The sequence below is a fragment of the Salmo salar genome, chromosome 03 (assembly GCF_965601325.2).
Source record: "Salmo salar chromosome 03, fSalSal1, whole genome shotgun sequence".
NCBI classification, from domain to species: Eukaryota; Metazoa; Chordata; class Actinopteri; order Salmoniformes; family Salmonidae; genus Salmo; species Salmo salar.
In genome coordinates this window covers 50,757,314-50,775,325 of record NC_138293.1, presented here as the reverse complement: position 1 = coordinate 50,775,325, position 18,012 = coordinate 50,757,314, and the positions used below count along the sequence as shown (strand labels likewise).

Sequence of the window (18,012 nt, the reverse complement as noted above, 5' to 3'; positions counted from 1 at the left end):
TCTCCCCCAGTGCACATTCTGAAAAACAGAGCAGGGGGAAACGGAGGGAGAGGGAAGAAGGGAATGCGACCCGCCAATAAAGAAGCTCCCACTGCATATTCATCAGCAGAATAAAAAATTCTGCGACACCGTCCCACGGATGCGTAGGCCTCTGTGTGGGAGGAAGGGAGTGGAGGAGGGAGAGAAAGGAGTGACATTTGTCCTGAACAAAATAACAGCCCTCTTTGCTCCTGAAAAAATGCAAACGATGTCCTTATCCTGCTTCAAAAAAGTAGGCAAAGGAGAAAGAGAGGGATGAAGAAAGAGGAGCTAGTAAATATGCTGGAAAGAGAAGGGCACCTAGTGTTACCATACTGGATGGGGGCCCTGAGTGGTGGTTATGTTCACAGTGTGGCACCAGTCGGCAGGTTGTGCTCAGCTCAGCACTAGGCCCTCCTCTCTCGGTCTCCAGGTGTTCTCCAGGCTTTCTGAGCCTCTTGTAATAACCTCATAAATAACACTTGTCTATCAGCCTCTCCGGGGCCGCTTGACAATATGTCAATCAAGCAAAGTCGTGCCCAGCTGGACCAAATATTTGAATTAAGTCGTTATGGCAACATCATTGAAAAGGCCTCTCAGTTTAAATGTGGCAAATCCTTTATTTTGTCCAATTGTTTTTCTTTTGTTTGTTTAGCATTGCAAGAATATAGACAAAGGAAAGAAAGTATGACTGCTGTGTTAAATATCATTTGGCATTTGTGTGTAATATATAACTGTTTTCAGTATCTTCTGCTCCCTCATATCCCCCGCAATTTTCTGACCATCATGATCTCCCTCCAACTATCCCTCACAAAGTTATGAAAATGTTAAGTTCTGTGAAGTTTGAATGTTCCTTCTGAATGAGTGCCCTGTCAAAAAAGACAGATCATTAGCTGAGTGAGAGAGAGACTAACAGGCCATGAGAAAACTGACCGGGGCATTGCATGGCAGCCCAACCTGTTGCTCCAACAGACAGTTCAGTGTCAGCCTCACTTCCTGACTCTCAATTAACCTCCATCCATCCAGGCTCCCAGCAAAATAGCAATTATTACACAGCTGCTGATTCCACCACCAAAGAAGAGCGATCTGCACCTACACTCACATTCCCTACAATGACCTTGGAAAGACCCTTTCACCATCTCTATGCCTTTCAAACAACCAAAGGCAAATGCTAGACAGAGGAGAGAACAAAATAAGCCAGGCCAGAACAGGCCAGGCCAGGCTACAGGGCACAGTCCTCTATACAGTATCCCAGTCATGGTATTTAGTTTCTAATGCACACTGTAACAGACAATGTTCTCAGAAAAAGGTGAAAATTCCTTTACTTCTTTTCTCCCTGTTTCTTTTGGTAGGACATGGCATGGGAGAGGAGGAGGAAAAACGTGTGCAAAAGTAAACCTACTTCTGAAACAAATGTAGCTTTGAGCCCTCTCCTGGGTTGCTAGTGTCTTGGATGTCAAGCCCTTACAAACAGGGGTGTTTGATACTTTACAAAGCAGCAAAAACAGTGAAGAAATCCCCTATTATGTACTTGAATCACGATTTTCAGGGAATAACAAAAGGTGTGCTGGGAAGGGACTCGCCTTGCGGACAGAACTGTAGACTGTACATGCTGAGAGAGACAACCTCCTTTCAAAAGGGAATTGAAATGTTTGAAAGAGGGCTTGTGGATGGACACAAAGAGAGGCAAAATAAGGTGGGAGAAGAATTCAGAAAGGAAAACTTTGTAATGAGCTTGGTTTGCTCAGAGTATCCCACCACCACCAGTCAATTCTATTCTTAATTATATGAAGGAAAGAGAGAGGGTCATATGGCCTGGTGTGTGATGAGAACCTCTGGTCTTTTGCAATCATGTCAAAAGTTTTGCCAACTATTTCAATGTTTCCCAGTGGGCGCAAAAAGATTACCCAAGGGCGAAAGCTAAGACAACTACATGAAAGGGATCAGCGTTTACATTAAAAGGTCTCATTTCTAGTGCGTTTGCTTTCGGCACTGTTGGCCCTTGATCGCAATTTGAATTACATTTTTGTTTTCTCATTTACATTTGGTACCCTATCTTAAACCTAAATGGTTTGTTGGAAATCCAAGCTTTACTTTGCATGTGCACTGAGTCAAAGAGAAATGATGAATGAGACACTAAAATCACAATGATCTATGCGTCTATGGTGCCCTATGAAAATGAAAGGATTGCCTGTTGCCGTGTCAACAAAGGCAGTTTATTACCATTAAAAGGGTCAAAAGGCCAGCATCACAGTCGCCTCTTCACTGTTGACATTGAGACTGGTGTTTTGCGGGTACTATTTAATGATGCTGCCAGTTGAGGACTTGTGAGGCATCTGTTTCTCAAAGTAGACACTCTAATGTACTTGTCCTCTTGCTCAGTTGTGCACCGGGGCCTCCCACTCCTCTTTCTATTCTGGTTGGAGCCAGTTTGCGCTGTTCTGTGAAGGGAGTAGTACACAGCGTTGAACGAGATCTTCAGTTTCTTGGCAATTTCTAGCATAGAATAGCCTTCATTTCTCAGAACAAGAATAGACTGACGCGTTTCGGAAGAAAGGTCTTTGTTTCTGGCCATTTTGAGGTTGTAATCGAAGCCACAAATGCTGATGCTCCAGATACTTAACTAGTCTAAAGAAGGCCAGTTGTATTGCTTCTTTAATCAGAACAACAGTTGTCAGCTGTGCTAACATAATTGCAAAACGGTTTGCTAATGATCAATTAGCCTTTTAAAATGATTAACTTGGATTAGCTAACACAACGTGTCATTGGAACACAGGAGTGATGGTTGCTGATAATGGGCCTCTGTATGCCTATATAGATATTCCATTCAACATCTGCCGTTTCCAGCTACAATAGTCATTTACAACATTAACAATGTCTACATTGTATTTCTGATGAAGTTGAGGTTATTTTAATGGACAAAAAATAGCTTTTCTTTCAAAAACAAGGACATTTCTAATTGACCTCAAACTTTTGAACGGTAGTGTATGTATGTATGGATGTATGTATGTTATTTTACTGCTCTAGGGAAGTAATTATTGTTTGGACAACCTTATTTACTATTATTATGTATTGATTTTTTAGATTTGTATAGATTTTTTTTCACTCTTTATGCGATGCACAATGCAAAGAACACCAGAAGAAGGGTGATCATTTAATTACCATATTTGTTTAAGTGTCAAATAATCCCATAAGGGATGGGTTGCCAATTGGAGATTTGACACAAAAATACAATTTCATTCATTTATTCATGCAACAATTTCAAAGATTTTACTCAGTTACAGTTCATAGAAGGAAATCAGTCAATTGAAATAAATAAATTGGGACCTACTCTAGGAATTCTTAGACCCTAATCTATAGATTTCTCATGCAGGTGAAGAAGCCGGATGTGGAGGTCCTGGGCTGGCGTGGTTACACGTGGTCTGCGGTTGTTAGGCCGTTAGGATGTACAGCCAAATTCTCTAAAATGACGTTGGAGGCGGTTTATGGTGGAGAAATTAAGATTACATTATCTGTCAACAGCTCAGGTCGACATTCCTGCAGTCAGCATGCCAATTGCACGTTCCCTCAAATCTTGAGACATCTGTGGCATTGTGTTGTGTTATAAAACTGCACATTTTAGAGTGGCCTTTTATTGTCCCCAGAACAATGTGCACCCGTGTAATGATCATGCTGTTTCATCAGCTTCTTGATATGTCACACCTGTCAGGTGAAAGGATTATCTTGGCAAAGGATAATGCACACAATTTCAGAGAAATATGTTTTTTGTGCATATGGAACATCTCTGTGATCTTTTAATTCAGCTCATGAAAAATGGGACCTACATTTTACATGTTGCGTTTATATTTTTGTTCAGTATAGATAGAACCTTTTTTTTCTAAGAGTGTAGATAGACACAGACATACATAGAGGCCTTGAGGTTACGCACAGACATACACAGTAATCCTTGAGGTTACGCCAAGATTTCCTGCAGCACATAAACCAAAACGAGGATGAAAAAGGAGTTCACAGGTGAAGTGTCTCAGAAAAAGAGTGGGGGAAAAAATGTAATCTTTAAGGGCTCAGATTTCTTGTACGGGTTGTGTCGCTTACAGCGTGCAACCCTTCGGTCTCTGTAATGCGCCAGGAGCATTTAGTCAGTGGTGGTGGTGACATTCTCATGACATCAGGATGATCTTCACTGATCTTGAATAGTTGGGCCCAGAAGCCCCTTGTCCAATCCTCCAGTGTGCCCGGGAGCACACAGCGATGACTCACTCAAGGGGGAGAGGGGAGCAACTAATTCACTGTGTCTGTATCACTGGCCCCTGAGGACAGACGTTTACAGCCAAAGGAATGTCAGTCAGAAGAGAGGGGGGTAACTGTTGTTGAAAAACTGTTGTTGAAAAAAGTATTGGATAATGAAAATTGGGATGATCCAAGAGGCCTTAAAGGAAAATTCCACCCAAAAACTATCTTTTGGTATTTGTTTCATTAGTCCATTGTTGATATAGGCCCAAAATGTTTTGCATGTCAGCAATCAAGTTAAGATATATTCCTTTCAAAATACAGAAATACAGCTGGTATGATGCATTTTGCAAACTGGCTGTATTCTTGTATTTTGAAAGTTATACATCTTGAAAACTTGTCAGGTCACTCTTGGTCTTAGCTCTGATGCTGCTATTAGCACAAGACCTGGCTTCTGTTAAATGCCATCACTGGCCACGGAGGCCAAGAAGCTACACATTGAGTGGAGCAGAATTCCTACCATCTATACTACAGTTTTCTAAAAACTGGCTTCCAGTAAAGCTGAATATACATGGATTCTGTTTTATATCATATCATGTTTTATATATCTGTATATAGACTTGGACAAATTGGCAAACTAGGGTATAGGGCATATGCCTTAGTCATAAAAACATTTAAAAATATTCCCTTCACTTCAACTTAGTAATGTCATGTGGAAAATCTACGTTTTTTTATGCCTATCGAGTTTACTGCCTTACCACTGCCATGGGAACCCTACGGGAGACATCGAAGGTTGTTGGTGTCGAGGGCTGCATGACTTACCTCGATGATGTACAGGACAATGTTCTTGTAGAAGCAGTACAGGATACACTTGGCGACGCGGTTGTAATTCCAGGCACCGTGGACCAGCAATAGTGGACCAGCAAAAGTATTTGAACTGCGTGGGAGGGAAGGGAGGAGAAAGGCCAAGATAAATGAATAACCCAAAAGTTGTAACACAGGCATTATAAAGTCTGTACACAGAGTGTTCTTGGGCAACCCAGGACCAGGGCTATCCCTCGAGGAAAAAATGCTTTTGAGAGAAAGTCTTGGATTAAATAAAGAAACAATCTTATCGTCGTTTGACAGCAGGAAACTGAAGGGCCAGAGGGCAGTCGCGAGCAAGGTCTTCACAGACAAATTCCAGGCATTTTTTGTCATAGTTTGATTAGGGGTTAGTTTTGCCTTAAGTTGTTAAAAAGGGGAGAGCCAGAGAGGGGGTATGCTCTCCCAGGGTTCGACATAATACTTTAATGGGTTTCCTCGGCATACAAATCACTGACAAACTGAAATGGTCCACTCACACAGACAGTGTGGTGAAGAAGGCGCAACAGCGCCTGTTCAATCTCGGGAGGCTGAAGAAATGTTGCTTGGCCCCTAAAACCCTCACAAACCTTTACAGATGCACAATTGAGAGCATCCTGTTGGGCTGTATCACTGCCTGGTACAGCATCTGCACAGCCCGCAACCGCAGGGCTCTCCAGAGGGTGGCAAACTACCTGCCCTCCAGGACACCTACAGCACCCGATGTCCCAGGAAGGCCAAAAATATAATCAAGGATAACAACCACCCGAGTCACTGCCACCCCACTATCATCCAGAAGGCGAGGTCAGTACAGGTGCATCAAAGCTGGGGCCGAGAGACTGAAAAACAGCATCTATCTCAAGTCCATCAGACTGTTAAATAGCCATCGCTAGCACGTTCGAGGCTGCTGCCTATATACATAGACTTGAAATCACTGGCCGCTTTAATAAGGTTTACATATCTTGCAATATTCATCTCATATGTACATACTGTATTCTATACTATTCTAATGTATCTTAGTCTATGCCGCTCTGATATTGCTCGCCCATATATTTATATATTCTTAATTGTTAGATATTACTGTCGGAGCTAGAAACACAAGCATTTCGCTACACCCGCAATAACATTTGCTAAACCCGTGTATGTGACCAATAAAATGTGATTATTTGATAATCCTACTATTTGGGGCATGTCGTGGACGTCATAATCATGTAATCGCCCATAGGCGCTCAGAGCCCGGGAAAAACCTGAATGTCGTCATCCCAGCCCCAGGCTGAAACACATTATCGCCTTTCTCAAGTGGCCGATCAAGGTACTCTGGGCTTAGGCGCGTGACCTGGCCGCCCCCGTCTTTGTGATTTTTTTCCTCTGTTTGCCGAAAAGGAGATTCCCGGTCGGAATATTATCGCTTTTCTACGAGAAAAATGGCATAAAAATTTATTTTAAACAGCGGTTGACATGCTTCGAAGTACGGTAATGGAATATTTAGAATTTTTTTGTCACGAATTGCGCCATGCGCACGACCCTTCTTTACCATTTCGGATAGTGTCTGGAACGCACGAACAAAACGCCGCTATTCGGATATAACGATGGATTATTTTGGACCAAACCAACATTTGTTATTGAAGTAGCAGTCCTGGGAGTGCATTCTGACGAAGACAACAAAGGTAATGAAACTTTTGTAATAGTAAATCGGAGTTTGATCAGGGCTAAACTTGGTCGGTGTCTAAATGGCTAGCCGTGATGGCTGGGCTATCTACTGAGAATATTGCAAAATGTGCTTTCACCGAAAAGCTATTTTAAAATCGGACATATCGAGTGCATAGAGGAGTTCTGTATCTATAATTCTTAAAATAATTGTTATGTTTTTTGTGAACGTTTATCGTGAGTAATTTAGTAAATTCACCGGATGTTTGCGGGGGATATGCTAGTTCTGAACGTCACATGCTAATGTAAAAAGCTGGTTTTTGATATAAATATGAACTTGATTGAACAAAACATGCATGCATTGTATAACATAATGTCCTAGGGTTGTCATCTGATGAAGATCATCAAAGGTTAGTGCTGCATTTAGCTGTGGTTTTGTTTTTTGTGACATTATATGCTAGCTTGAAAAATGGGTGTCTGATTATTTCTGGCTTGGTACTCTGCTGACATAATCTAATGTTTTGCTTTCGCTGTAAAGCCTTTTTGAAATCGGACAGTGTGGTTAGATAAAGGAGAGTCTTGTCTTTAAAATGCTGTGAAATAGTCATATGTTTGAAAAATTGAAGTTTTTGTATTTTTGAGGAATTTGTAATTCGCGCCACGCCTATCATTGGATATTGGAGCAGGTGTTCCGCTAGCGGAACGTCTAGATGTAAGAGGTTAATGTGAACGATTTTATGCTGACTACTAATGTTTATTATTCTGTACATTTTTTCATGTTTTCTTTTGTTTTCTAAAAATACATTTGAACTATATTTATTTTTAAAATGGTCTAGGGGGCAATGTAAGAATACTTTTAAGATAAATACGCAATGCAGAGTTTGAGAGTTTGAGAGGATGAGAGGACGAGAGTACTACACTAAATATAGTACTAATGGTCAATAGTGAATTGTAAATAGGAGTTGTGTTTTAGTTCATAAGGTTATAAGTGGCATCCTGTCGCTTGTTCTGGGGGAAAAGCTGAGGACAGGAAGACTGAACATCTGACTCCCAACATCTTGATTTGTCCTCTCTGAATAAACCTATTTTTCTCCCCCTGATTTGCTTTGGAGTTTGTGTTATTGAAGAATAACATAAATTGCTAACACAGCTATGATGCTACAGTCTATAAAATACATTATCTGGAGTGAGTCTGGACAGGGCTGTAGCCTATACAGTACAATTAAAGGAATAAATGCAATTGTGAAGATTGATTTTATCACATAACAAATTGTTACACACCAATGAGGCCTGGAAGGTAACTCAATACATTGCTGGGATGCAACCTAAACCGATTCTATGAAGCCGTCTGCTTTCGTCATTCTGAATGTCATGTAGATAGTGGGGGCACTTAAGATAAGACAGAGTCGCTCTCAGAGTAATCCAATGCTACGGCTTAGAGACTGTACTGTGCTTTAATTAACTATTGGCTTGCCTTGCTCACAGAGCCCTTGGCTATATGAACAAAGTACAGTGAGGCATTGACAGTATATACCATGAAATAATGGAGACAGAAGAAAAACCAAATGTATCCATGATATAGAAGCCCTGTCGCTTTTGTTATCTCTGAATTTTGGAGATACTGGTTACTGAGATAGAATAATGAGTTTACATTTTCAAAATTGGTTTCTTTAGAAATTCCTAACTGTGGCTATAGAATAAGGTGTCAACAGATGCCTGTCCTGCTGCTGCTCACCTGTGTAAGCAAAGATGACCTGTCTAATCTACTGGCTCTAACCCTAACACTCCTTCCAAATTCCTCACCTACATTACAGGTGAAAAGGTGAAAAACACCTACTCATTCAAGGGTTTTTCTTTATTTGTGCTATTTTCTACATCGTAGAATAATACTGAAGACATCAAAACTATGAAATAACACATATGGAATCATGTAGTAACAAAAATTGTTAAACAAATCAAAATATATTTTATATTTGAGATTCTTAAAATAGCCACCCTTTGCCTTAATGACAGCTTTGCACACTCTTGGCATTATCTCAACCAGCTTATTGAGGTAGTCACTTGGAATGCATTTCAATTAACAGGTGTGCCTTATTAAAAGTTAATTTGTGGAGAGCACGTGATGCCGCGGAGCTGAGCAGACGTTGACAAACCGAGCTCCTCAAAGTTATCCTATTATTACTTAAATAACAACGTTGAAACAATATTCTAACATCGGCTGTTAAACTGTCAAGTACGTACCTTCCCAAAGAGCCATGCACCTCCGGCCGAGAGGCAAGAAGGATGATCAAACTTTGTTGATCCCCAAGATAGCGATTTATTTATTTATTTATTTCACCTTTATTTAACCAGGAAAGCAAGTTGAGAACAAGTTCTCATTTACAATTGCGACCTGGCCAAGATAAAGCAAAGCAGTTCGACAACATACAAAAACACAGAGTTACACATGGAGTAAAACAACATACAATCAATGATACAGTAGAACATTTTTTTTACAAAATAAGACTATATACAATGTGAGCAAATGATGTGAGATAAGGGAGGTAAAGGCAAAAAAGGCCATGGTGGCAAAGTAAATAAAGTATAGCAATTAAAACACTGGAATGGTAGATTTGTAATTTGAAGAAAGTTCAAAGTTAAAATATAAATAATATGGTGCAAAGGAGCAAAATAATAAATTAAATAAATAAATACAGTAGGGGAAGAAGTAGTAGTTTGGGCTAAATTATAGATGGGCTATGTACAGGTGCAGTGATCTGGGAGCTGCTCTGATAGCTGGTGCTTAAAGCTAGTGAGGGAGATAAGTGTTTCCAGTTTCAGAGGTTTTTGTCGTTCGTTCCATTCATTGGCAGCAGAGAACTGGAAGGAGAGACGACCAAAGGAGGAGTTGGCTTTAGGGGTGACCAGAGAGTATTCCTGCTGGAGCGCGTGCTACAGGTGGGTGCTGCTATGGTGACCAGTGAGCGGAGATAAGGGGGGACTTTACCTAGCAGGGTCTTGTAGATGACCTGGAGCCAATGTGTTTGGCGACGATTATGAAGCGAAGGCCAGCCAACGAGAGCGTACAGATCGCAGTGGTGGGTAGTATATGGGGCTTTGGTGACAAAACGGATGGCAATGTGATAGACTGCATCCAGCTTGTTGAGTAGGGTACTGGAGGCTATTTTGTAAATGACATCGCCGAAGTCAAGGATCGGCAGGATAGTCAGTCTTACGAGGGTATGTTTGGCAGCATGAGTGAAGGATGCTTTGTTGCGAAATAGGAAGCCAATTCTAGATTTAACTTTGGATTGGAGATGAGTGATGTGAGTCTGGAAGGAGAGTTTACAGTCTAACCAGACACCTAGGTATTTGTAGTTGTCCACAAATTCTAAGTCAGAACCGTCCAGAGAAGTGATGCTGGACGGGCGGGCAGGTGCAGGCAGCGATCGGTTGAAGAGCATGCATTTAGTTTTACTTGTATTTAGGAGCAGTTGGAGACCTCGGAAGGAGAGTTGTATGGCATTGAAGCTCGTCTGGAGGGTTGTTAACCTGTTAGGGCTAGGGGGCAGTATTGACACGGCTGGATAAAAAAACATACCCGATTTAATCTGGTTACCACTCCTACCCAGTAACTAGAATATGCATATACTTATTACATATGGATAGAAAACACCCTAAATGTTCTAAAACTGTTTGAATGGTGTCTGTGAGTATAACAGAACTCATTTGGCAGGCAAAACCCTGAGACATTTTCTGACAGGAAGTGGATACCTGATGTGTTGTATTGACTTTAAACCTATCCCATTGAAAAACACAGGGGCTGAGGAATATTTTGGCACTTCCTATTGCTTCCACTAGATGTCACCAGCCTTTACAAAGTGTTTTGAGTCTTCTGGAGGGAGATCTGACCGAACAAGAGCCATGGAACGATGATGTCCCATTAGACACCTGGCGCGCAAGTTCATGTTGGGTACCCTCGTTCCAATACGTTATAAAAGAGTATGCATTCGTCCACCTTGAATATTATTCATGTTCTGGTTAAAAAAGGCCCTAATGATTTATGCTATACAACGTTTGACATGTTTGAACGAACGTAAATATATTTTTTCCCCTCGTTCATGACGAGAAGTCCGGCTGGCTTAGATCATGTGCTAACAAGACGGAGATTTTTGGACATAAATGATGAGCTTTTTTGAACAAAACTACATTCGTTATGGACCTGTGATACCTGGAAGTGACATCTGATGAAGAGAATCAAAGGTAATGGATTATTTACATAGTATTTTCGATTTTAGATCTCCCCAACATGACGTCTAGTCTGTATCGCAACGCGTATTTTTCTGGGCGCAGTGCTCAGATTATTGCAAAGTGTGATTTCCCAGTAAGGTTATTTTTAAATCTGGCAAGTTGATGTAAATCTATAATTCTTTAAATGACAATATAATATTTTACCAATGTTTTATAATTTTAATTATTTAATTTGTGACGCTGAATTGACTGCCGGTTATTGGAGGGAAACGATTTCCTCAACATCAATGCCATAGTAAAACGCTGTTTTTGGATATAAATATGAACTTGATAGAACTAAAAATGCATGCATTGTCTAACATAATGTCCTAGGAGTGTCATCTGATGGAGATTGTAAAAGGTTAGTGCATCATTTTAGCTGGTTTTATGGTTTTGGTGACCCTGTCTTTGAATTGACAAAACATTACACACAACTCTTGTAAATGTACTGTCCTAACATACTCTAAATTTATGCTTTCGCCGTAAAACCTTTTTGAAATCGTAAAACGTGGTTAGATTAAGGAGATGTTTATCTTTCAAAGGGTGTAAAATAGTTGTATGTTTGAAAAATTTGAATTTTGACATTTATTTGGATTCAAATTTACCGCTCTTGAAATGCACCTGCTGTTGATGGAGTGCACCACGGGTGGCACGCTAGCGTCCCACCTAGCCCATAGAGGTTAACACAGTGTCCAAAGAAGGGCCAGAAGTATACAGAATGGTGTCGTCTGCGTAGAGGTGGATCAGAGATTCACCAGCAGCAAGAGCGACATCATTGATGTATACAGAGAAAAGAGTTGGCCCAAGAATTGAACCCTGTGGTACCCCCATAGAGACTGCCAGAGGTCCGGACAGCAGGCCCTCCGATTTGACACACTGAACTCTATCAGAGACGTAGTTGGTGAACCAGGCGACGCAATCGTTTGAGAAACCAAGGCTACCGAGTCAGCCGATGAGGATGTGGTGATTAACAGAGTCAAAAGCTTTGGCCAGGTCAATGAATACGGCAGCACAGTATTGTTTCTTATCGATGGCGGTTACGATGTCGTTTAGGACCTTGAGCGTGGCTGAGGTACACCCATGACCAGCTCTGAAACCCGATTGCATAGCGGAGAGGGTGCGGTGGGATTCGAAATGGTCGGTAATCTGTTTGTTGACTTGGCTTTCGAAGACCTTAGAAAGGCAGGGCAGATTGGATATAGGTCTGTAGCAATTTGGGTCAAGAGTGTCACCTCCTTTGAAGAGGGGGATGACAGCAGCTGCTTTCCAATCTATGGGAATCTCAGACGACACGAAAGAGAGGTTGAACAGGCTAGTAATAGGGGTTGCAATAATTTCGGCAGATAATTTTAGAAAGAAAGGGTCCAGATTGTCAAGCCCAGCTGATTTGTAGGGGTCCAGATTTTGCAGCTCTTTCAGAACATCAGCTGAATGGATTTGGGAGAAGGAGAAATGGGGGAGGCTTGGGCGAGTAGCTGTGGGAGGTGCAGTGCTGTTGAATGCAGTAGGGGTAGTTAGGTGGAAAGCATGGCCAGCAGTAGAAAAATGCTTATTGAAATTCTCAATTATAGTGGGCTTATCGGTGGTGACAGAGTTTCCTATCCTCAGTGCAGTGGGCAGTTGGGAGGAGGTGTTCTTATTCTCCATGGACTTTACAATGTCCCAGAACTTTTTAGAGTTTGAGTTGCAGGAAGCAAATTTCTGTTTGAAAAAGCTAGCCTTGGTGTTTCTAACTGCCTGTGTGTATTGATTTCTAACTTCCCTGAAAAGTTGCATATCGCGGGGGCATTTCGATGCTAATGCAGAACGCCACAGGATATTTTTGTGTTGGTTAAGGGCAGTCAGGTCTGGGGAGAACCAAGGGCTATATCTGTTCCTGGTTCTAAATTTCTTGAAAGGGGCATGCTTATTTAAGATGGTGAGGAAGGCATTTTTTTTTAAATAACCAGGCATCCTCTACTGACGGGATGAGGTCAATATCCTTCCAGGATACCAGGGCCAGGTCGATTAGAAAGGCTTGCTCATTGAAATGTTTCAGGGAGCGTTTGACAGTGATGAGTGGAGGTCGTTTGAACCTATGCTTAATCCACTACGGGTCTTAACAGCCCAATTAAGAAGAAAAGTCTATACATACCTTTCGAAATTAAAGGCTGACTTTGTGTTTTTACAAGAAACACATCTTACAGCCAGTGAACACCAGAAAGTAAAGAGGGAATGGGTAGGACACGTTTTTGCGTCCTCTTTTAACTCCAAAGCAAGAGGAACTGCAATTTTGATCAGTAGACACATCCCATTCTGTGTCAACAATACCATCTCTGATACCTCAGGCAAGTTTGTTTTGGTGCAGGGGCATATGCTTTCGGAGTCTTGGACCCTGTTGAATATTTATGCTCCCAACTTCGATGACCATATGTTTATTCAGAATGTCTTCCTTCAGGTTGCTCAAGCACCACCAGGATGGCTACTGGCTGGAGGAGATTAAAATATTTGTTTAGATACAGTTCTTGATAGGTCCTTTGATAAACCCTCTCTTCTTACCAAAGTCGCCAAGCTCAACCATGTCTTTCATGAAGGATCTCAATTTACTAGATATCTGGAGACAGATGGAACTACTCTTTTTATTCACACACACACAACACACACACGCATAGATAACTTTTTACTATCGACTCAACTGTTTCATAGAGTGTTAGATACCGATTATCTCCCCAGATTACTAATGTGACCATTCCCCTCTGATATTATCAATCTCCATTTCTACCAAGGTAAATGGAGCATATAGACAGAGACTAAATATTACACTCCTGAAGCAACCTGAATTTTGAGCATTCATCAAGGAGCAGATCAATATTTTTACTTTGACAAACAAACCCTCCGCTCCTGACAGTTTCATTCTTTGGGACGCATTGAAAGCCTATCTAAGGGGACAGATAATTTCCTATACTAAAGGGTTGAAGAGAAAACACAGTGCTGAACTGAATGTCCTTGAATCTGAAATCTCTTAGCTAGAGAAAACCTACCAAAGAGGCCTGACTAAAGACCTATACAGGCTTATGGTAAATAAAAAACAGAAATATAATACTCTGAACACATACCAAGCTGAGAGGGCCATCACTAAATCAAAACAGCATTACTACGAGCTTGGAGAGAAAGCACACAGAAAGCAAGTATTGGCATGGCAACTGAAAGCAGAGGAAAGTAAGAGGACAATTAATCCTATAGAAACTCTTACTAATGAGATATCTTCCAACTCCACTGAAATTAATGATACTTTTAAGAAATATTACGAAGACCTCTACACTTCCCAATCAAGCGATGCTACACTTCCCTCCATATTTCTATAAAGAATTTAAGGACCTGTTGGTACCCTACCTTATGGAGGTACTTAACATCCTTATCATTTATCGCCCTCCAGGTTCCCTTGGAGAGTTCATCAATGAGCTTGACGCCTTGATAAGTTCCTTTCCTGAGGATGGCTCACCTCTCACAGTTCTGGGTGACTTTAACCTCCCCACATCTACCTTTGACTCATTCCTCTCTGCCTCCTTCTTTCCACTCCTCTCCTCGTTTGACCTCACCCTCTCACCTTCCCCCCCTACTCACAAGGCAGGCAATACGCTTGACCTCATCTTTACTAGATGCTGTTCTTCCACTAATCTCATTGCAACTCCCCTCCAAGTCTCCGACCACTACCTTGTATCCTTTTCCCTCTCGCTCTCATCCAACACTTCTCACTCTGCCCCTACTCGGATGGTATTGCGCCGTCCCAACCTTCGCTCTCTCTCTCCCGCTACTCTCTCCTCTTCCATCCTATCATCTCTTCCCTCTGCTCAAACCTTCTCCAACCTATCTCCTGATTCTGCCTCCTCAACCCTCCTCTCCTCCCTCTCTGCATCCTTTGATTTCCTCTGTCCCCTATCCTCCAGGCCGGCTCGGTCCTCCCCTCCTGCTCCGTGGCTCGACGACTCACTGCGAGCTCACAGAACAGGGCTCCGGGCAGCCGAGCGGAAATGGAGGAAAACTCGCCTCCCTGCGGACCTGGCATCCTTTCACTCCCTCCTCTCTACATTTTCCTCTTCTGTCTCTGCTGCTAAAGCCACTTTCTACCACTCTAAACTCCAAGCATCTGCCTCTAACCGTAGGAAGCTCTTTGCTACCTTCTCCTCCCTCCTGAATCCTCCTCCCCCTCCCCCCTCCTCCCTCTCTGCGGATGACTTCGTCAACCATTTTGAAAAGAAGGTTGACGACATCCGATCCTCGTTTGCTAAGTCAAACGACACCGCTGGTCCTGCTCACACTGCCCTACCCTGTGCTTTGACCTCTTTCTCCCCTCTCTCTCCAGATGAAATCTCGCGTCTTGTGACGGCCGGCCGCCCAACAACCTGCCCACTTGACCCTATCCCCTCCTCTCTTCTCCAGACCATTTCCGGAGACCTTCTCCCCTACCTCACCTCGCTCATCAACTCATCCTTGACCGCTGGCTACGTCCCTTCCGTCTTCAAGAGAGCGAGAGTTGCACCCCTTCTGAAAAAACCTACACTCGATCCCTCCGATGTCAACAACTACAGACCAGTATCCCTTCTTTCTTTTCTCTCCAAAACTCTTGAACGTGCCGTCCTTGGCCAGCTCTCTTGCTATCTCTCTCAGAATGACCTTCTTGATCCTAATCAGTCAGGTTTCAAGACTGGGCATTCAACTGAGACTGCTCTTCTCTGTGTCATGGAGGCTCTCCGCACTGCTAAAGCTAACTCTCTCTCCTCTGCTCTCATCCTTCTAGACCTATCTGCTACCTTTGATACTGTGAACCATCAGATCCTCCTCTCCACCCTCTCCGAGCTGGGCATCTCCGGCGCGGCCCACGCTTGGATTGCGTCCTACCTGACAGGTCGCTTCTACCAGGTGGCGTGGCGAGAATCTGTCTCCGCACCACGTGCTCTCACCACTGGTGTCCCCCAGGGCTCTGTTCTAGGCCCTCTCCTATTCTCGCTATACACCAAGTCACTTGGCTCTGTCATATCCTCACATGGTCTCTCATATCATTGCTATGCAGATGACACACAATTAATCTTCTCCTTTCCCCCTTCTGACAAGCAGGTGGCGAATCGCATCACTGCATGTCTGGCAGACATATCAGTGTGGATGACGGATCACCACCTCAAGCTGAACCTCGGCAAGACGGAGCTGCTCTTCCTCCCGGGGAAGGACTGCCCGTTCCATGATCTCGCCATCACGGTTGACAACTCCCTTGTGTCCTCCTCCCAGAGTGCTAAGAGCCTCGGCGTGACCCTGGACAACACCCTGTCGTTCTCCACTAACATCAAGGCGGTGACCCGATCCTGTAGGTTCATGCTCTACAACATTCGCAGAGTACGACCCTGCCTCACACATGAAGCGGCGCAGGTCCTAATCCAGGCAGTTGTCATCTCCCGTCTGGATTACTGCAACTCGTTGTTGGCTGGGCTCCCTCCCTGTGCCATTAAACCCCTACAACTCATCCAGAACGCCGCAGCCCGTCTGGTGTTTAACTTTCCCAAGTTCAATCACGTCACCCCGCTCCTCCGCTCTCTCCACTGGCTTCCAGTTGAAGCTCGCATCCGCTACAAGACCATGGTGCTTGCCTACGGAGCTGTGAGGGGAACGGCACCTCCGTACCTTCAGGCTCTGATCAGGCCCTACACCCAAACAAGGGCACTGCGTTCATCCACCTCTGGCCTGCTCGCCTCCCTACCTCTGAGGAAGCACAGTTCCCGCTCAGCCCAGTCAAAACTGTTCGCTGCTCTGGCACCCCAACGGTGGAACAAGCTCCCTCACGACGCCAGGACAGCGGAGTCAATCACCACCTTCCGGAGACACCTGAAACCCCACCTCTTCAAGGAATACCTGGGATAGGATAAAGTAATCCTTCTAACCCCCCCTTAAAAGATTTAGATGCACTATTGTAAAGTGGTTGTTCCACTGGATATCATAAGGTGAATGCACCAATTTGTAAGTCGCTCTGGATAAGAGCGTCTGCTAAATAACTTAAATGTAAAATGTAAATGTCTGGGGAACGGGCGGGCCAGTCCATAGCATCAATGCCTTCCTCTTGCAGGAACTGCTGACACACTCCAGCCACATGAGGTCTAGCATTGTCTTGCATTAGGAGGAACCCAGGGCCAACCGCACCAGCATATGGTCTCACAAGGGTCTGAGGATCTCATCTCGGTACCTAATGGCAGCCAGGCTACCTCTGGCGAGCACATGGAGGGCTGTGCGGCCCCCCAAAGAAATGCCACCCCACACCATGACTGACCCACCGCCAAACCGGTCATGCTGGAGGATGTTGCAGGCAGCAGAACGTTCTCCACGGCATCTCCAGACTCTGTCACGTCTGTCACGTGCTCAGTGTGAACCTGCTTTCATCTGTGAAGAGCACAGGGCGCCAGTGGCGAATTTGCCAATCTTGGTGTTCTCTGGCAAATGCCAAACGTCCTGCACGGTGTTGGGCTGTAAGCACAACCCCCACCTGTGGACGTCGGGCCCTCATACCACCCTCATGGAGTCTGTTTCTGACCGTTTGAGCAGACACATGCACATTTGTGGCCTGCTGGAGGTCATTTTGCAGGGCTCTGGCAGTGCTCCTCCTGCTCCTCCTTGCACAAAGGCGGAGGTAGCGGTCCTGCTGCTGGGTTGTTGCCCTCCTACGGCCTCCTCCACGTCTCCTGATGTACTGGCCTGTCTCCTGGTAGCGCCTCCATGCTCTGGACACTACGTTGACAGACACAGCAAACCTTCTTGCCACAGCTCGCATTGATGTGCCATCCTGGATGAGCTGCACTACCTGAGCCACTTGTGTGGGTTGTAGACTCCGTCTCATGCTACCACTAGAGTGAAAGCACCGCCAGCATTCAAAAGTGACCAAAACATCAGCCAGGAAGCATAGGAACTGAGAATTGGTCTGTTGTTCCCACCTGCAGAACCACTCCTTTATTGGGGGTGTCTTGCTAATTGCCTATAATTTCCACCTGT

The 18,012-nt window shown here is 43.7% G+C and overlaps 1 protein-coding gene across 1 annotated transcript in view; it reads right to left on the bottom strand.

Annotated features, from left to right (window-relative positions):
- LOC106600634 (phospholipid-transporting ATPase IA) overlaps positions 1-18,012 on the bottom strand; it is a 172,312-nt gene that overhangs the window by 88,869 nt on the left and 65,431 nt on the right. The window contains exon 8 of the mRNA XM_082973546.1: positions 5,068-5,182. Within this exon, the coding sequence (XP_082829672.1) occupies positions 5,068-5,182 (115 nt within the window). The remainder of the gene's footprint in view (positions 1-5,067; positions 5,183-18,012) is intronic.